This window comes from Crocodylus siamensis, chromosome 1 (assembly GCF_052110815.1).
Source record: "Crocodylus siamensis isolate JL-2025a chromosome 1, ASM5211081v1, whole genome shotgun sequence".
Lineage (NCBI taxonomy): Eukaryota > Metazoa > Chordata > Crocodylia > Crocodylidae > Crocodylus > Crocodylus siamensis.
The window spans coordinates 122448858-122470106 of NC_143395.1; the positions used below are offsets into that span (position 1 = coordinate 122448858).

At 41.0% G+C, this 21249-nt stretch overlaps 1 protein-coding gene across 8 annotated transcripts in view; it reads left to right on the forward strand.

The window, feature by feature from the left end:
• TIAM2 (TIAM Rac1 associated GEF 2) overlaps nucleotides 1-21249 on the forward strand; it is a 272880-nt gene that overhangs the window by 213717 nt on the left and 37914 nt on the right. For all 8 annotated transcript variants that reach the window (XM_090041639.1, XM_090041658.1, XM_090041651.1 and 5 more), the window contains one exon: nucleotides 4293-4396. In XM_090041639.1, coding sequence (XP_089897765.1) covers nucleotides 4293-4396 — 104 coding nt within the window. The remainder of the gene's footprint in view (nucleotides 1-4292; nucleotides 4397-21249) is intronic.

The window sequence follows — 21249 nt, forward strand, 5'->3', positions numbered from 1 at the left end:
CTGTGTGTGCCCTGAAAATCGTACAACTAAAATGGAATGCAAATGAAGGGAGAAGGGGAAAGGGACAGAGGCCCAGGTCCTGTTCTACCTCTGAGCCATCAAAACAGCACTTAGGCATTGAAATCACTAAACACAATCCTGTTGTATGCACAGGAGCCAGAAAACTACTTCAGTGCCTTAGATTTCTTATGTACCTCTGCTTTGGCCTAGAAAAATCTCTTTGTTACTAGACTTGGGCTATGCAATGAATATTTAATGCCAAATGCATAAATAGCATAGGGAGCAGGGGCCAAAAAGCCCCCTGCTCCTCCTTCCCAGTTGGATTCACTAGTTCACTAGATGTTTCCTTCTGAAGAGCTCTGGATCCCTAATCTTCCAGCCCTCTGGACTGAATGAGTGCTGTGGGGTCAGTCTGTGGGTGCAGTGCAGGGCACTGGCCAGCCCCAGATACCTGGATATGGTCACGTGTTGACCCAACCCCATGCATTGATATAAACTGGCTACATTATCTGGCCCACGGATACAGCAGTCTGGCATCAGGGAAGGCAGTTAACACTGCCACTACTTCCCCACCAACAAATTTCTGGACCCTCGGGGAGTACCATGGACCAGATGACATGGGCTGGATCTGGTCCACAGGCCAGGGGTTGAGCTCCCCTGAAATAGGAACTTTCCCCTCTTAGGCAGCTAGATCCCAATATAGGAATCATAAGAAAGTAGGGCTGAAAGGCAACTTATGAGGTCAGGTAGTCTAGCCCCCTCCTCAGGGGAAGATCATCCCTGACTTAAACCAGGTGTTTGTCTAACCTGCTCTTGAAAAATTCCAAGAATGGAGATTCTACAGCCTGTCTAGGTAGCCTGTTCCAGTGCTTGATTACTCTCATAGTCAGAAAGTTTTTCCTAATCTCCATCATACATTTTCTTTGCTACAGTTTTAGGCCATTGCTCCTAGTTCTGTCTCCTACAGCCAAATCTCCATCTCCATCCTCTTTATAACCTCTCTTAACATCTTTGAAGATTGTAATCTTCTCCAGACTAGTTCTTTCAGCTTTTCATCATAAGTTATATTTTCCAGCCCTCATCGTTTTTGGTGCCCTCCACTGGACTCTTTCCAATCTGTCCACGTTTTCTTAAATAGTAGGATCTAAAGCTGGATGTCCAAAGCCCTACCTTCTAGAGTGTTTGCAACTTCACTCAACTTAGTGTCATCCACAGATTTGCTAAGTGTGCATATTCCTATCCCATCATCTAAATCACTGATGAAGATGTTAATACTGGACAGACTCCTGGGGAGCCCCACTTATAACCACCTCCCAACTAGATGTTGAACCATTGATCACTATTCACTTATCGTGATGATCCAACCAGTTATGTATGCACCTTAAAGTACTTTTGTCTAGTCTTTGTCTTTATGGTGAAAGCATGCAAGATTGTGGTAAGGTTGACTGCTGAGAGAATGGAGAACTATATTTCCAGGGAGGAACAAGATCCATGTCTGGTGGTGCATACAAATTCTTCCAATGGAGAATCTTTCAGAGGGGAATAGGGTTCTGCCTCTGGAGATGAATTAGGTTGTCCATTGAAAGAACAGAAGAATTGTGTGCCTTCCTGTGTGGAGTCGGTTTGCTCTCCTGAGCTATATGCATACTTTTGGGACAAGTAAAGGGGAAGGCCTCTGACATCTAGTAGAAGGAACAAACTGAGTCGGAGTGTTTGAGCCTAGTGACAGGGTTGAATCTTGCAATATTTGGTTGTGCAGAGAAGTTTGCAGATATGGAGTACACCAAATTTAAAAGGAAATAAAAGAGCACAAATTAAATCTTTACAATAATATTATGATTTTGAAGCCAATATCTTGGCTCTTGTGTGTGACTCATGGAACTGGCTGTAGTAGAAATCAGTAGACTTCTGCATGTGCCTTCTTGAAGGACTGGGTCTTAAACTAAGTATAAAAAGAACAGACTACTGGGGAAAAATTAACTTAGGCATGTGGTGGGAGAAAAATAAATGAGTTAAAAAATAAGGTGAGATGGTATACATCTTGTGAGATTCTTAAAAACATGGCTTATTGGTTGAAGGACTGTGTGAAAAAGTTTTGTTTATTTTACAGGAGGAAGGTGGCAAGTAGGGATATTGCATGGTATATGGGCATCACGAGCCACTTAAGGGGAAAAAAAAGGAGGTTGTTTAAGAAGAAAACACTGAGGAATGGGAGAGATGGTTCTAACTAGGTAAATGGGTGGTGGTAAGAAAACCTTTGAGCCTCCAGTTTCTTGGCAGAACAGCATCTAAGCTCGTTCTAAGGTGACATAGATAGTTATTTTTAATGTGCACTTAAAATGCTCACAAAAGTGATTGGGATGATACCATTGGAGAGTGAATGCCTTTTATCATTCACAGTTGCAGAACAGCGTGGACAGCAACACTTTCCCTTGATTCTGACATAGCCCTCCCAAGCTTCCTGGCTACATGTCCTCTCCTGCCCCCAAGAAATATTCCTAACTAGTTCTTAGCTTCCCTTTTGGCTTTTCTCCCTTATGGGTTCCAGCTATGCAGTTAGTTTCTCAGTTCCCCTCCCAGTTGTTAACCCTTGCCTTTTGGCCTCTGTTTGAATCTTCTTACAGACAGAAGCTGCTGCTTCTTTTGGTACTGTGTGGGCAGGAGGCCAGTAATTGAATTCATTTTTCCCTACCAGCTCAAACCTCTTTTGCCCTGGCTCCACAGTGCTGTGGCTCCACACTGCTGTCTCAGCTACCACTGTAGTGACATAGTGAGCTTAGACAGCAGACTGCAAGAAGACCTCTGAGCCAACTAGGAAGAGGAGACTCGACCACTATTCTTCTACCCTTTTTACTGGTTTGGTAAAACAGGATAACAGGGGTGGCCATTATAGGGCTTAAACAAAGATGTGTTGGAGACATTGGGGTTCTCAGTGATTTCACGGTTGTTAGTTCTTGTGTCTTTATTGCAGGTCTTGTAATATTTCATGTTTCACCTTTAAAGCCCCTGTTCCTCCCATCAGGTGATTATAAAGAATCTCAGTTTCACTTAAAAAACCAAACAAAACAAAAACAAAGTTGCTGCTGCTGAGGTTTGCTGAGAAAAGCTTAAAATCTGACCTTAAGGCAGAAAAAGAACTCTACATTTATAACTTCTTCTTGAATCTTATGATTTTTAAGACAAGCAGCTGGATTTATGGGGTCCGAGCCATGATTTATTTTTTAATGTGGCTGTAGTAATACTGTTGTTTGATAATTAGGGTAGGATCATAGAGAAGTAGGGCTGGAAGGGACCTGTAGGGGGTCATCTAGTCCAACTCCATCCCTGAGGCAAGGTAAAATGACCTCTTTCTGGTAGTGATGCTCAACAATGTAGAAAGGATAAGTCCTTTCTACATCAATATGTAAATTAACCCTTGAATAGTTTGTTTGGGATATGGGGGGAGCTATTTTATTACTGTTAAACGTCCAGCGTTGGAGAGTATGACGACTTTACTCATAGAGATTATCTCAGCCCTTGGCAATTTTAGGTTTTCAGTAGTTCAGACCAGGTATTGCTACACTAGGGAATTACTGTGTTTTCTGAATTGGCCAAGGTATTTATAAATTTATAGCAAAAGAGAGAATCTTGTGTGTTTTTTGTATGAGCGTATGTGTGTCTGAGTTCATGCGTACATATGCACACACACAGAGCATGATGCAAATGGTTAAATATTTTAGGGAATCAAGGACAAGACAAGAAAGAATGTTTCAGTGTTAAAGACTGCGTGATGTGTTGCGAGATGGTATTCCCTTTTTGCCCCATTAAGGAATTTAAAACCAAGTCATGTCATAGAACTGTGTGTTCATCCAAAGAAAATTACTTTGTCGATTTATTATTTTGTTTGGTGATCCCTATCAATGGCACAGACTGTACTGCATTGTAGACAGATGATGCTACATCAGGAAGCACACAGTTAAATAGATCTCTTAAGTTTATTTTGTACAGAAAATAGATACATTACTTGAGATTAGTCTTTGCTATCTGACTGCATTTTAAAAAGCAGAGCTTCCTTGTACAGTTTGAAGTTTTTCTGTTTCCTTTTTTTCCTTTTCTGATGTTATATAGAGGGAAAGTGACTGTATCTTGCCAAGAAGTGTCCTGTCTGCAAGGGGAAAACAACTGCATCTTGCCAAAAAGTGTCCTGTCTATAAGCTTAAAAGCATTTACAAATGGAAACAAGTAGATTATTTTTCCTTTCGTCATTTCTGTATAAACTGTGACTCGGGTTTTTTTTTTCTTTTCAAATGCAGATTTTAGCAATGTGCCTGATGTCACTGCCAGTTTGAAAAGGAGCTCTACTGATGGCACTTTGGACCAAGTACCACACAGGGAAAAGGCTGAACCACCTTTCCAGGTAAGAGATTCATTCAATATAATAAAACAACAGATTGGGTTATTTTAGATCACATACTGCATCTTGCAGAAAGAAGGGTTTGATTTATATGTGTTTGCATATATATATATATTATTTTTCTTAATAGAGGTATTGGTACTTATGAATGGGAAGGATTAATACCATTAACTTGTCAGCTCTGACTTGTTAGGACCTCTGGGGCATGGCTATTATATGGTTTATAGAACTGTGATGTGGAACTATATAGAACTAAATAGCGATTACCAAATTCATCTTTACATGGCACCTAAAGGTGAGCCTTTGAAGTTGGGTCTCAAGAGTTTGGAACATAGCCTACCAGTTCACTGCACCATACATGTCTTAGTTGATTAGCCCTTTCTGTTACCATTCATATTCCTTCTGCTGTCATTTCAAATGCTGTTATGATTTTTTTTAGAGTTGACTTGTCCAAGGTAACAGGTACTTTCAGAAGAAGCTACCAATTATAGAATGCCTCAGTTTTTGAGTACCCATCCCAGAGGTATAACTTGATCCTAATTTTTACAAATCTCTTTAAGCACACAAAGCTCCCATAACATTTGGGCAGAGTTGGGAGTATTCAGCACTTCTTTTAGTCAGGACCGAGTTGTCTTCTCCTAGTCATCCCAAATGAGTGGCTGCTTTTGAAAGCATTGGTTTTGATAGACGTATTGGTTGTTGTTATCACTAGGAGAAGAAGTCAGATTAGTAAAACTGTCATCACAAGAGTGTATGATTATTCTAGCAGACTGGTAGAGCATTACACCCCAGATATTTTTTTTCCCAGTTTGTGACCTCGGCTCTGAGGACATTACAGTTCTGACTAAGGAATTTTTTTGTTTTTTCTTTTGTTGAGAAGCATGTTGTGGCTCAGGGCAGGTGCTGAATAACAACATTGCATTTTTTGATTAACTAAAATTAGTCATTTTTTTTTGCTAGCTCTGCATCATGATATAATTTGTACTGTAGAAGTAGCTTGCCAAAATACTTTAAAAAATAAAACTGAAAATGAATAAAGCTATACAATTTGAAAGAGCATAATAATAGGATGCATCTTTCTTTTAGCTCAGGTTTGTTACCTAGCATCTGGCCACAGAAACTGCTTTCCTTAGTTTCTGGGGCCTTTCTGCGGGCTACTCCAAACTAATAGTTGAAGTAGTCTTCAAGGGACCTTGTACAGCTTCTCCATGGGGTGGAAACTGGAAAGATCTATGCAGCTCTACATTTCCTAGGTGATGCAGCACTGGGTGGGTGCATAAGGGACCTTTACAGAGAGGAGTTTTTTGCTGTACCAGAGTGCAAGGCACTTCCACACCTACCTTCGCACTTCGTGCGTCTGCCACACATGTTAAACTCCAGAAGACCATTTGTGTCATAAAGTAGAAGGCTGGATTTGCTGTTCAGAATTCATTGTACTCATTAGGGGTAATGTGGATGTGCATTGTTGTCTGAGGAACTTTGGGGGTTAAAACGCCTGCTATCCTCTGATTCTGGCATCTGTGCACATGCTGGGGAGTTTCTCACTGTTGGTAGTGCTAGCCTGAACCATACTTATGCTCAGGAGGATCCTTTTGTGCCCTCTATCTTGCCCAGTAAGTATGCATGTTTTGGAAAAAGAAAAACAGGAATTTGTGAATAAATCAGGGACACAAACTGAGCATATTGGATCCTGTTTGTTGTTTCTTTGTAGAAAGAAGTAGAAATATTTCATTGCCAAAATGAAAAACAAAGGCGTTTATCAAAATTGTTCCTGTGTCTTTATCAAATACACCAGAAGATATGAACTTTTAGAGAGTTCACTAGGGATAGCTATAAAAACGGAGAGAAGTTAATTTACAGTACAGTGGGAAATTGAATAAGCTACAGTGATCCTCTAAATTGGTGGTTCTCAACTGTGTTAGACTTAAGGCACCCCTCAGAAGATGCCAGCTCTTCACTTTCACTTGTTTTTTTGACTACAGAAAAAAATAATTGAATGATTCTTCTGCTGCAAAGAACTAAGGCTAGAACAAGGCAGGCTGTTTTAACATTGCGGATTTCTACATGGCACCCCGCAACACCCTGAAAAAGATCTCATGGCACCCCAGGGTGCCATAGCACCCTGGTTGAGAATCACTGCTCTAAATTATGTTGCAGCTGCTAATTTAATTGGTTCTGGAAGGAAACAGACAGATGGATTTGCTCCCTGGCCTCCCTCCATCCTGCTGTCTCTGTCATGTCTAGCAGTTCTGTTGGGTCGTGCATAATTTGAAGTTATTTCCCACACCATATTGCAGTTGAGTTCTCTGGGTGGAATACAGTAATGCTAATGATGTTTTTAAGAGTTAACGGAGGGTGTCCTAGTTTTTTAGATGTAGTGGAAAAAATGGCTTGGCAATCAAATGCAGCCTGACTTGATGAACCGCAGCTGTAAACGAGTCTGTGACAGCCCTGCAATTTCTGCAAATGGTTTATAATTGATTGCCGTCTTTCTGTTGGAGAGTACCTATTACTGTCAGAACTCTTTGTATGACCATGTTGATTTCTCCAGTCCATGTAAGATTTAAAAAAAACCCAAATCGATGAATTAGAAAGTAGGATTATTATACATGCTTGGTGATTAGGAACAAAAAATAATTAAAACAGATTTTGTTTTTACAGCCTTGATTTAGGACTGTTCCCATGATGAACAATAGGTAGGAAATCTTTCTTAGGACTCTAAGAAAGAGTAGGGCAAGGAAATAGTGCAGCCTCAGAAGATGTAGTATCTGGGTTTTTTCTTTTTTTTCTTTGCCTCGTATTTTTTTCTGTGCAGCTTGATTAATTTATCTGAAAGTACATTGGTAAGGACACCTCAGTATTATGTAGTAAGATGGGAGTTTTGGGGGTGAGAAGAGTCCAGGTATTGTAAGAACTGACTTCTGAAGAAGACACTGGTGGTGCTAAGAGGTATCTGAATGCAGTTTGGCACAGCAGACAGTTTGGGACTTATTTCATGACTGAGAGAGTGAGAGAGAGAGGCTCATTTCCCAGTAGACAACAACTGTAATCACTTGGCTCTGTGGAACAGTCTCCTTTTGAACCTTGATTTTTTTCCTAAAGCATGTAAGTAAAAAAAAAAAAAAATCCTTAACAAAATGTAAGCTCTAAATAGAAGTCTGTATATTTGATTATTGTTTTTTATATATTTTTTTACTTTTAAGCTTTTTCATTTTACCTTGTTTAATCTCTTAGAACAAATAAAGGGATAAGCATCATCTTTATTAAAGAGTGCAATGTAGAGACCATCCATATGTATTTGAGAGGTGCATAGTAGTTTTGGACATGGGTCTCTTGTCTTAGCGTACTGCGTTCAAACTGAAAATCATTCATTTTTTTTTTTTTAGCCCAGGTGATGGATAAATGAAAAAGTTTCACATCCTTGGACCAATCTAAAAGTGAATTAATCTGTAAGAAAAAGAGATTTAGTATTAGAAAAGGAAACTGCTTAATAAGCTGTAAGAAATAAATAAAAATAAGTAGGTATTAAATCCATATGTTTGTGATGGTCCTGTAGCTTTTTCAGCTTTTCTTTCTCTGGGGACATCCAGTTTATAGTTTGATTAATAAAATCTTCTTATACTTCCATTTTTCATAGGAATAGATTTTTATACTTTTAACACATTCTATGGCTATACATTTCAAACTGCTGAAATGTTATTTATATGGCAGTGGCGTGTGGTCTTGGCAGTTGTTTTCTGCAATATGTAGGTGTATTGTTGACAGAAGAATAGAAGACCTTGAAAATCTAGGGATGCAGCATGACTGCCGATTCAATTAGGTTTAGATGTGCTTAATCATTTTGAGGTCTAATGCTTGTGCTCTGAGTATTCATTTAAATTCTGATGTATTGACAGTTTCCAAGAAAAAAGCTTTCTATAAAATAGAGTAGCAAAAGCTACATTTTATATTCAGTAACTTTTTAATTTAGTTGCATTCATAAGCTATATTTATCAGAAATATTTTCTATAGCCTGTGGTTCATATTAACTGGAAACAGTTAATATTTACTTTACTGACTTGTATGTATTTATGGTTTGTATTTTAATACTTCCAAAGACAACTTTTTACTAAATAAAGCAGTCCTTTTTTCCCCTGTAAAACTATATAATCTGATTTTTCAGCTCCTTCAAATCTTTTGAGCTTCATCAGACATAAGTGCTTCAAATTAAATTTGAAGAAAAAGAAAGAAAGGCTACAATGTAAACTGCAAGTATGTGTGCATGAAAGAGGGAGATGTATTCCCAGAACAGAGATTTTTTGAGATTTGTAATAAAATTACATCAGAGTGAAGTAGAGTTTGTTCACTCTTCTTAAGGTATATTTTGTCCTCAGATCAGTTGTTTGTCGCTATCTTAGGAAAGAGCTCATAGCATAGTTCATAATGCAGTATATGCATATACGGAATTCTCTAGAAGTCATGTATATTTTTGGGAAAAGTTCCATGTAAATGAAGCTGGGTATTAAAGTTCTTCTGTAGGAGATGGTTGAGTTCAGACACTGATAAAACTTGTCTTAAAAATAGCCGTTCAAAATGGTGTGATAATTAAATAAGGTCAACAATTGAGACTAGTGTATGCCAGCCTCTTCCAAAACTAGATAAATAAGGTAGAGTATGTTTAGGATACAATCTTCTGTGTCCTGGACTAGCTGAATGCAAATCAGTGCTTCCTGCATTTCATGTTCTCAGGTACTGTGAAGTCATGTGGTCAGCTTTTCTGAATACACTTTTTGGATCAGATATTTGTTCAGAGCTGTAGCTTGGCTCTCAGTTTCTAAAATACTGAACAGCTCTAACTGCTAAAAATAATTTTGTTTTTGCAGTCTTGTCAGATGGTTCTTCTGGATTTTGGGGCTGAGGAATGTGTTTATTTTAACTTTTGTTGTTGCAGCAAGCAATGGTCTTAGGCTAGAAATGACAGGGCACAAGAATGTGTTGCTTCCTACAAGTTTCCTCTACCTGGCTTTGCCACTGGCTGTTAATCTTGATGATTCCAGTCTTGGGCTCCTCTTGACGATCAGTGTAGTTTTATGTAAGCAAGTGTCTCTCTCAACCATGTGTTAAAAATCATCTATGCACTACGAGGAGTGCAAGAGAATTATGTCTGTTCTGTGGTTTAGCTCTATTACTGTAGTGAACAGTGATTAAGTTCAGTACTCTTCCCTTGAGGTGGTTGTGCCTACATCAGGGTTGCTCAGCTTGCTCCTTAGCCCCTTTAAATTTTTTGAGAACCATCCCCATCTTGTTAATTATACCTGTTGATTATAACTGAGCCACCTACATCAAAAAATACATATATCAGGAGAACTCACTTAGCCTTTTCCTAGCTGAGATCTCTCTACCCACCAACAAGTTGGAATGTTTGTCATAATCTTTGTTTTGGTATGGGGAGATGCCGTGTGCTTCAGTAAGTTATCTGGACTCATATAAGACTATCCTATTAAGTTCTATAAAAACCATAGAGGGTATGGAATGCATGCTTGCATAAATCTAAAAGTCTACACTTTAATTGCTTTGTGCTTTTGCAAAATAATCCATTATGGCTGAAATTTCTGTTGATTTGTTCAGAAACTAACAGGTGTATTAATCAATTTGAAAGAAGCATTTGAATTATGAGGACAGGAAGTTTGAACAGTTTTTAAAAATAATTGCAGACCCATTTTGATCTGTTTGTTATATAGCAGAAAGAGAAACTGTTACAAATTTCATGAATGGTAAATGTTTTCATTAACTGTATATGTGGGTGTGCTCATACATTTTACAAACATACTAAGAGGCAAGGGGTCAGTCTGCATACACTGAGAACCTCCCACTACCTAGCTGCTTTCATAGGTTTGTAGGTCTGTTTTGGTCAAAATTAATAGCCATATTTCCATATTGTCAAATGATCAGAAGCCTAGAAGTTTGCACCTGCTTTTATGCTGAGGATATGACTTGAAAGTAACTTTGATAAACTGTGGGATTGTGAGGGTTTTTTCTATCAATGATTCCAAAATGTGTGAGCAGTTAGGCATCTAGTTTGCATATACAGTTACACTGTATGGCTGCATAAATTGTGTGTGTGTGTGAGAAAATGGAAACTAATGGTATCTGGCCATTTGCACATGGCATAAGTTGGCAACCTACTGCCTATGGGCTGGATCTATCCTGTGAACCCCTGAACATGACCCATGGATGTGGGGCTGTGGTAGCATTTGGCAGCAGGGGGGCTTTAGCTACAGATACTCTCCCTGTGCTGCCACAGGGACGAGCACTGGTGGCAGCCAGGTCCTAGCTCCTGTTTGCCTCTGACTTGTGGTGGGTCATTCTGACCCACAGCTAGAAAAGGTTGCCTACCCGTGACATGTGAGATTTCAGTAAGATTTATTAAAGAGTAAGCATGTAGTTCTATGCACAACTTTCACGTGGCCTTAAACATGTGACACATAGAAAATATAACTTTCCAGCTACCTGGTAGGGAACATGAAAAGGCAGCATCTGAATATATCAAACTGTTGCCTTTTTAATAATAATCCTCAAATCATTACTTCACCAGATATGCACTTGGATACACATATATATATATATAGTGTGTGTGTGTGTGCGCGTGTGTGTGTGTGTGTTTATGAGGAAATGGTTCTCTCATACATCATCTGCCTTTTGATTTGACTGCCTGGACAACTTGGGTTAAAAGACTTTTCCTGAGCTAATGCTGAAGCTGGGTTTGATAGTCGCAGAGGCTCCTGAATTTGATTCACAAATACACGCAACAGCAACCAAAACTTCTCCTAACGGTGCTACAAATAAATACTCCAGTAACATTCAAAACAATGGATTTTCATACACTTAAAAGGAAATCCTGGCATTACACAGGCTATTCAGCACTTCATTCACCCCATTTGGACATTTCTGTAATAAAAAACTCCTCTGCGCTTTAAAGATTTTGTCATGTGCATATCTTCGTGGTGGTGATCATTTTTTAATCTCTGGTGTCAATGTGGCTCAGCCATAAACCTCACAGGTGAGGAATCCTTAATCTCTACTGATATAGGGAAATATTTCCACTAAGAACTATACTTAAACTGTCACATTGTTTCACCTAGACAAAAATTATTAGTTGTTGAAAATTCTCAGTCACTGTTAATTTAGCCCAAGTTCAAAGCTAAGTGAAAATGCTGTATCCTGTTGTCAAGATCCAAGTTTATCCAGTCCTTCTGGATAGACTGCATGTATGATGGGATGATTTGATCTTTTCTTTTTTCCTTTAAGGCAGCCATAATTATTGAATTGTGGAGATTAAGACAACTGGACCAATGAGTCATATTTACATGCTCCAAGGGGGGGGTGCTGTAATTAGAGTGGCTTCAAGCATCTGGAGCATCTCACGTTTTAGCTTACCTGCACTTCAAAATGGTGGCAGGGTTGCTTTTATCTAGAGTCCCTCCCCCTCCACCTCCATTTTGAAGCTTGGAACACTGATGCACAAGACGTGGAGGCTGGCTAGAGCGCAGTAATTACCACGCTTCAGCAGACTCAATTAATCGAGTCTGTTCCAGCGCAGATTGGAACAGTGTCTGTGCTCTTGTACAGGCACCCAATGACTTGTATTTAGTAGGATATTAACAAAATTATTTCATAAATGCAGAAGATAAGAGGTTCATTTTATCATTTGAGAGCAAGCACAGGAGTACTGGAGTCACAATCTTTCAACTAACTTTCCAGGCATTGTGTGGACACGTATAACGCTTGTACTGTTCCAGAAGGTCACTGATCTGGAACCGGTTTACAGCTGTGTCAAGTTCTGTGACTCTAGGACCAGGGAGTGGGAATGACCACGCAGCTGCATGCCTCGCAGTGGGCAAGTTGCGAGGAGTGCTTGCACCCATGCTTTGGAGGTACCTGGTTGTGGATCAGCTGTGGTTGAGGGTGTTTCCACATTTCTACTTTCCCATCTCTCTTAAACATGAGTTGAGTATGTTTCAGTAGTCTGCAGTTGACCAAAGTCTATAGTGTGCTTGCTTGACTTGGGCAGGGGGGTAAAGTTTGGATCCATGCTTTTGGGTTCTCAGAGGCTTGAGTGGGTAGAGTATGATGAGTGGCTGCAGTTGAGTTGGGCATGAGGACACAGGTGGTTATTAGAAAGATACCTTTTATTGTACAAGGAATGCACAGGAGCTCCTTTGGAGGGAAAAAGGGAGAGAGGCAGTAGAGTTCTAGACAGTTGTGTCACTGGGTGTGGGATGCCTGGAGGGCTGACCAGACCCATGTCACAGTGTCCATACATAACACTGAATTGGTTCAAAATACTATTTGATTTTCCAGGTACCCCTTTGAACTGCACCAAGCAGCTGTAAAGTGTTATCACAGGCTTAGATGTCTGTCAACTTCAGACTTAAACCTCATTTAAACCAGTCTAAATGTTATGTGTATCGATGTCCAGGGACATGTGTGCACAACACTTCAAAGCGGGTTAAATGCCTTTGCACCACTTTAATGGTATTGGTGTTTGCACGTATCAATGGCGTATTGCGCATTAATTCTAGCCGCTGTAGCAAACACTTCTGAGGAGTTTTAGTTTGGTGCCTTACACCTCCAGAGTGAAGAACCGGGCTCCGTGCGGCTTATGGACTGTGCAGGCATCCTGGCAGGAGCCTGGGAAGGCTGGCTCCACCAAAAGGAGAGGTAGGGGGGAAAGCAGCGAGTCTGATGTTCGTTTGTTTTTGTTTTTTTCCCCCTAGAGCCTGCCTACCTGTATGAGCTGCGTGGGGACCCAGTCATAGTATCTTAGTGCTCTAGGGTCATAAGTGACCTAAACGTATCATCAGGTCTGACCCCCTACCCCAGGCAGGAATGGGTGCCGGGTTCATATCACCCCAGCCAAATATCTGTCCAGCCTCCTCTTGAAGACCCCCAAGGTAGGAGAGAGTGCCAGAGAGGTCCTTCCCTCTGTGGCTGTGGTGCCCCCTGGGACCACCTGAGCTGGGTGCTGCTGGGGTGGGCGCTGCTGCTGCAGTGAGGGAAGCACCAGTCCTCCCCTTCTCCCTGCCCATGTAGCCCAGGGACCACTCCACCCATCAGCAGCTCACCTTCCTTCCCCACCATTGGAGAGGCAGGTAAGATGTACACGACACGGGGGTTTACTTCACCCTAAATTGAAGCACTATTTTTAAAAATCTACTGCTTCAATTTAGGGCCCCCATTTCATCTACATATGCCCCAGGGTATTAGCGTGTGATCCAAAAGGGCATGTGCTGTACAGTAATAGAAGTAATCATCATTATGGTGCTCATGACCTCTAAATGTAAATTGGCCATTCAGTCATAGTGGTGGCTTATCTAGTGCTGACCCTTACTTAGTAGATAAAGGTCATCAATCAAATGTGTACGTAAGATATGGAAAGAGTTATTATTAATTGGTAACTGTCAATTTGTCCCTTCACCAAAAGCCGAATGACTTTTTTTTTTTCCTCCTAAAATATACTGAGAAATGTAAATGTTTAAAATGTATATCTAATTGGAAGGCTGAATCCCAGTGTCATGTGCATAAGATGTACATAAAAGTCGAAGGTGAGAAATAAAAGTGTGTGCTTTTGATTTACATCCAGGGTGGCATGGCCATGTACATGTATTGCTCAGGCTTATGATTGGCTCTTGCAGATCTGTACAGATATTTCCCTTCTTTTGTTACATCAGTCAACCAGCCCCCAGAGGAATACTGGCTTAGAAATGAAATGAATTTGGGAAGAGGGGGTGGAAAGATGCAGTTTTGTTCAGCTAAAAGTGTAAAACTCCTGGTAAGCAAAGCCTGTTAATGAGCACATGAACAGTAACTCTTAATTCAGATTGAAAGAAAATCAAGCCAGAATGATCAGCATTGCCAAAGAGGACCCTCAGGGTGAAATGATTTAGAGGGGAAGGTGGGGAGGGGGGGAGGGAGAGAAGCAGCCACTAGTTTGTCATGCAACCCAGTATCCATTTTATGCACTGAGAGGGTTTCAGGGGATGTTGCTCATAGGTGGAGCTCATTAGCTCCGCTTTGCAAATGCTCAAGCAGTATGTGCTTGCCCAGCATGTCATTAATTGTGAGAAAAATATCTACCTAAACCTTTTGCTCTCCATCAATAAGACATGAAGGATCCCCACCCCCCACCCCATGGTGAGATATATTCTCCTTAGTGATTGGTGAGAACCCGGGGCTTGGGGAGCAACCAGCAATTAGCGTCTTTGCTTTGTGCTACCAGGACACATTAACACTAACAGTGATGAACTGAATTCTCCTAAAATCTTTTCTTCCTCAATGCTAAGCAAGCATCCTTTTCATTTGATTTCAAGATTTACAGTGGGAGTCTGTGAGCAAACACGGGGAAACAATGCATTTTCCCTCAGCAGTTTTCCTTGGCTCTGTTTGTACCTTGAAAAACAGCTCTGCACTGAAAATACTACATGGGCTCATGGGGAACTAAGTCGTTATGTCACCCTTCCAAATGACCCAGCATCTGCTGATCCAAACTAGTTTTGCTGAGTGGCGTAGAACGAAATCAGAACAATGCCTACCATACTTCTTTTTGGTTTGAGTATCAGGCAACTGGGCTGATTTCCTTGACCCTCTAAGAAGTCCCTGGCAATCTTACCATTGACTTCAGTAGGATTTCAGCCAGATTCTGAATGAATTGCCAGGACTGCCTAGATTTAGTGATGGACCTGCTAGAGGTGTTTCAATACCTGTCTCTGATCATAGGCATTTCTTCCCCTTTTTGCATGGCATTTAGAATTGAAGATTAATGTCATATTGATGAATTTTTGGCTCAAGTTCCAGCTGCTCAAGTGTGGTGACCATCTTGGCCAAGGTACCAGGAATCTCCAGAGTTAAAAGCAAAGGCTGCCCCACCTAGAGTTAAGCGTCTGTTATTGGACTCTGGAAACATATTCCCTTTGGATCAGCTTGGAAGGGGCTCTGAAACATTCTCCCAGTGGCTTCACTAGTATGCCAAGAAGCAAAATATTGTAAGAGCCTGTGTGAGCAAATGTGTGAGCTCGTGCCTGTGTGTTGTGCTCTCATGCTGGGTGTTTTTTTTTTTTCAGTTGAAGTAGCGAGATTCCTATAACAGTACCAGTACAGCATGACAGTTTCTCAACACAAAGGGTCCCGTCACCTCAAAGCTCAAAGGAAGGGAAAAAAATCTTATGTATGCTGCTTACATGTGATGGAAGCTAGCAAGAACTGAATACACTACATCTTTTCTTTGTATTCTTTTGGGAAGCATCCACAAGCTCTATCTGTTTGCAAAAAAACATGACAGCAGCACTTTTCATTGTGTCAGCAGGTTGGTTAGCAGTGTTTGTAGGGATGCTGGTGTGACTTCTTCACTACTGTGAAGGAAGTATTTGCAGTCATGGGTCTCACATCAGTATTTCAAAGTAGATTAAGGGTGGCAGCCATATGCAGCAGGGTTCCTGATAGACTGTAGGGAAGAGACTCTCTCTCTGCCAGCTAGAGAATATTGGCTTCATTCTTCCAGGTTAAGACATTGCTCAGTTATAGGGATTGCTGTCACAGTCTGCACATTTCTCTCTCTCTCCCTCTGCCCCACCCCCCGCCTTCCCCTTTTTGCAAGACAGAAGCATTTAAGCGCAGTCTTGGCATCTTCATGCTTAGGAGATGCCCATCATTGACAGTGGAACAGCAGAGATGGAATATTAGAGAGATGGATATACAGTTACTGCACACTTCAGGCACTTGCAGCACCGATGGCATCAGCAGTCTGAGAATTTTAATAGAGTTGTCATCTTGCGAGTAACTGTGTGGCAGGACATGATATGGCAGCTGCCCTGCCTCAATTTCCTCTGTAGACTTTTCTGTCCACTCCAGTGGTTTATGGTTCAGATCTTCAGCCAGGTTACATACCCTTCCTCCTTTCAGGATGCCAGATTCCAAAATTAGTCTAACCCCCTCTCCCCCCGGTAAAATAAAGCAGGTCTTTAACTCAGTCTCTTTCAGAAAACCCTCTCTAGGGGTTTGTCTTTCAGAGTCCATTCTTCCCTTTAGGCTGGGCATCAACACCACTATGGCTTGGCTAGTCAAGCCTGAGATGGCAATAGTGAGAGACTTGTAAGTCAGTCATATGACATAATCTGAAGTTTCCACTAATTCAGGGTAGGAGTGGTTCAAATTATAGGGATAGATTCCTGATTGGGTTCACAAATTGTCCATAGGGATTTTTAAATGCAGCTAGCCTTCACTTTCCCTTCAATGAGTCACAAACTCCTCCAGTCCAGTGTATGGTCAGAAAGAGCAGGATTCAACCTTAACCCTTGTGTAATAAGGTGGGGGTGGGGGTGGGGAGCAGGGGGAAAGGCACACTCCCACTTTGCAGCGGCAGCAGCATCTTAGTAAATGAGCACAAGGATAAAGGTGACCTGTAAATGAGCACAAGGATAAAGGTGACCTTGTAAACCTTAGTGCCATCTTTAAGGGAGCTCTGGAGTTTCCTTGAAACTCCATGTTGGGGAACAGAAGCCTTGAGACCTAGTGTACTATTGTTATGGAATTATCAGGGTTTCCTTGCTGATGTTGTAGCATAGTGCCTATGTTGTATAACATTTCTCTTAGTGTTCATTTTTAGAGCTGCCATTAACATAAATTTCCCAGATCCCTCTGTACTGTGGATAAAGGGAATATAGGGCACATTTACATGAAATATTTATTGCAGAGCTGCCTAATTAGATCTGCAGTAAAGTCAGCATCTATACATGCAGCCCTATTAGGCTGCAGTAAACTACTTAACTCCTTCATAAGTTAAAACTTGTAAACACAAGTACTATCCTGTGGTGGCATTATTTAGTGCACAGTAATGCACGTGTAGATGCTGATGGGGCTGCCTGGGGCATGAGGGTGCTTCAGTGTAGGGGCTGCCTGCCATTTAGCCCTGCACCAGAGCACCCTTATGGCCCTGCCAGCCCCTCTACAGCACACTGTTCCCACTAGTTGAGCTGAGTTGGAGCAGCCCCAGGCTGAGAGGCTAACCCCCTGGTCTCCCTGCCAGCCGGGGCTGCTCTGACCCAGGTCAACATGCTGCAGTCCCAGGAGCATGTGCTGACACGGAGTTATGCATTGGAGTTTAGTGCATCGGATTGATTATGTGTAGACGCATCCATAATGTTTAAGATAGGATATAAATCCTTATTATTCAGGTTACAAGCCAGAGTTAAGTCTACCTGGGACAGATTTTGCTTTTAAGCCTCTGCAATTGGACTCTGTACACATGCTCCCTTTGGATCAACTTGAAAGAGGCAACCTCTGGGGGGAGAGAGTCTTCTTTTGGGCAGGATTACCCATAGTATCCCACTGCAGAAGTTTCTTGTACCTGCATGCGAAGAACTAGATACTGGCCTTTGTTAGGAAACAGGATGTGGGAAATGGTAGATTACTGATCTATTCTAGCACAGCAAGTTTTATGTAACCACTTTGGTTGCAGTCAGTGTACTAAGAAGATAAAAAAATAGCTGTCCTTAAAAGGAATTTGCACATTACTCAGAACACAAAGGAACAAACAGCAAGAACATTTCAGATTTCCATTAATCTTGGAAGATTTTTTTTCCCCCAGAAGAGTGATTATATTACATGCAAACTTTACTTTGAAGATGGATTCCTGTGGTGGACTGGCCTTATCTGGTTACCATGGACTTCTAAAAGACAAAGAAACTTAAGTTAAGGAGCGGGAGGGGGTTATGTGTTTGGGAGGTTTTTTGGGCTTTGTTTTTGTTTGTTTCACATTTTTGGCACATCCAGCTCCTAAAGGAGAGCTACAAATGTTATCAACATTTAGTTTGTTAACACCTTTTTGGATGGCATATGGCTAATGAACAATCCCGGCTTAATTGGGAAGCCACGAAAAGAAGTCCCTCCTAACATTAATTTAAAGCATGTTAAGGTTTGGTGTTTAATTGGGAATAAAGACATTGCTGAACCTAGAGTTTAGCAACCTTTTTCAGTCACACTGCACAAGCTGTGTTCTTTTTTAAATACAGGTCTACTGAGAAACTGGAATTTAAATTGCCGTAACGTTTGATGATAGGAGAAGGAGGAAGAATGCTTTCTTTCCAGTAGAGCTGCATTTCATTGACAACGGTGCTAACAACATAGCGTGCTGTGTTTTACGTGTTTCCTGGACTTGCACGTTGGCAACAAGAAGCACCCTTATTTGGTCCATTGAAAATAGTGTTCACTATTCTGTGGTTGACTTCTGATTGTTGGTCCTCCAAAGTGACTGTTGCCTTGCTGTCACTAATGAATCTGTGCAGACCTCAGTGCTCAGTCAGCAGGTGCATATTGCCTAGGTGCACTTTGAAGGTTCAGCAGCAATTATGCTGCCAATAATATTTCAATAGAATTGGAGGGAAGTTGTAGTTGTGATAATCCAGGAAATATGAGGCAAGGATTTTTTTGGTAGCACTTTGTGCCTGAAAACTCCTTTAACATCTTCTCCAACTATTCAGTTTGTCCAATAAAAGATATCAGCAAAAACAGAAATTCTTGCCTCAGTAGTATTTTAGTAATAAAATGAGGGTCTCAGAATGTGGATAATGCTGAGTCCTGTGCTTAGACTAACAAGTTAGAAGTAGGTGGACGGAGAAGGTTTAAGTGCAGGTTTAACTGTGATGATTAAGTGAAGGCTAAATTATTCCATTTCTTCTGTGAAGGTAGATTCTGTGAAACTAGTGGGAGCAGTGTGCATGTATCCAAGGGTAATATTTGGCAGATAGTGTGGGTTCAATAACCTGGTGGGGTAGGTTGGGGAAAGTGTAGCATTCAAGTGCTGAGCATCTTCTGAATGGGCGCTGCAACGTCAGCCAAGTCCTAGAAGTATTATAAAATGGAGGGAGTGTTTATTCCACAGGCTCTTCAGTCCTAAATTGCTTATTACTCCTGTAGCTTGGTGTGTGTGTGTGGATCAGGGTGGGCAAAATGTGACCTATGGGCTAGATGCAGCCCGCCAAGCCATTCTATCTGGCCTGTGGGGCCCCTAAACAATTTAAAAAGTTAAAAATTATCTGCCCTAGGCTGCCTGTCATGTGGCCCTTGATGGCTTGCCAAAACTCAGTAAGCGGCCCTCTGCCCAAAATAATTGTCTGCCCTGGTGTAGATGAACCAGCCAGAAGGTTCAGTATGATCTTCCAAGTAGGAATTTTATTAATGAGAACAGTTTAGGGGTTTGTTGTTGTTGTTTGTTTGTTTTATAAATCCATGTGATTACAACAGGAAAGTTCAGAAAAAAGACAGACATAATTATGTACACAGAACATCCAGCAAGCTGCTTATTTCTTTTTTCATTTTATTTTTGTAGTATCATTTGTAAGCCACATCATTTAGTGACAAATATACTTAACAGAGCACCTGCATCATTGGCAATTCACTTTGACCTTCAGGGCAGGCACCATCCCTTAGGCTTTTTAGGTATCTGGCCAATTTTCTTATAGCATCTGATATTTTTGTTTATGCAGTGGATTTCCGAAGCACTGAGGCATTCTGTTAGCAGGTACATCTCCTGGGGACATAGGATCTACAAAACCCATATTCTTTCACATTCTCTTAAGCCACTTGCAATACATTGCGCTTCAAAAAAAACAACCTCTTTTCTAAATGCCCGTGGCATTTTTTCCCATTGGTGAAAGTATATTAATGGTAAAGGTTTGAGGTAGAATCCTGTTCATGCTCTTGTACATTACTTCATCCAATTAAAACTGAACATTAACAGTATCTCACATTTTCATTCATCAGCACAAAGAGCTACTGCACGGCATTTTTTGTGTTGGCACATAGCAGTTGTTCAGTTCAGTGAGAAGATGAGCTAGTGTGAGATCTAAAGGTTTCTGCCTTGCTTAGAAAGGACTTTTCTCCTAGTGAAGTTCTTGGTGATAAGGCACAATGCCTGCCTTCAGGAAGAATAAAACCAGAGCTAAGAGTGTAGCTTTAGCTTGCAAAACTAAGCAGCAGGCAGCCGCAGCGTATGGGTCTCTGCACAGGATGTTTTCTCTGGTAAGTTCTGCTACTGTTTGCAAAATGTTGCCTTCTTAAAGAAGGTCAGGAGGGTGACCAGTTAGGCATATTCTGGACATGATGCATTTCATCAAATGAATGGTTTGCTCATTGTTCTGAGTAATAATAATAATTTAAAAGAGTGAACAAACTATTGTAGCTACAGATTAATAGATTTCTGGTGGTGTATGGTCAATAAATAACTTTATGGTGGTCTATGTTGTAAAGAGTTTGCAGAATTTGCAGTTGCCTTGTTTGAGTGTCTGTTGGAAAGAGACTATCCAGAGGTGATACAAATCACATTAGGCAATTGTGTACATTTTACTAAGGATCCTTTGACTGTGAAATAACCAAAATGTTAACATTTCATTTCTTTTCTTAGCTTTTTGACAAATAATCTGTGGCTGTAGATAATGGACAAGGGAAGCATAGTTTATAACCAAGGAATGATCGGGAAGTGCATCTGCGTATCACTCCCACTGTTTACCAAACCCAAGATGACTTCAAATTTAAAATAACCACCCATTAATTAGAATATATATATAGAATATGTATACATTTCTGAAATTTTTCCATGTACAGAAACTTAGTGTTGGAAGGTCATCTTAAATTCACGCCCCCCCCCCCACTGCTTAAGGGGGCAGGCACCCCCCTTACCACCTCTCCCTCCCCACAACTTGTCCCACCTGCAGCCTGCTACCCATTGCAGTGACTGCGACACTGCCTCCTGACGCCCATGGCCCTTGTCTCTTTCTAGATCTTCTGCCACCCTGCTTGCACACACAAAGTTGTGATGTTTCTGT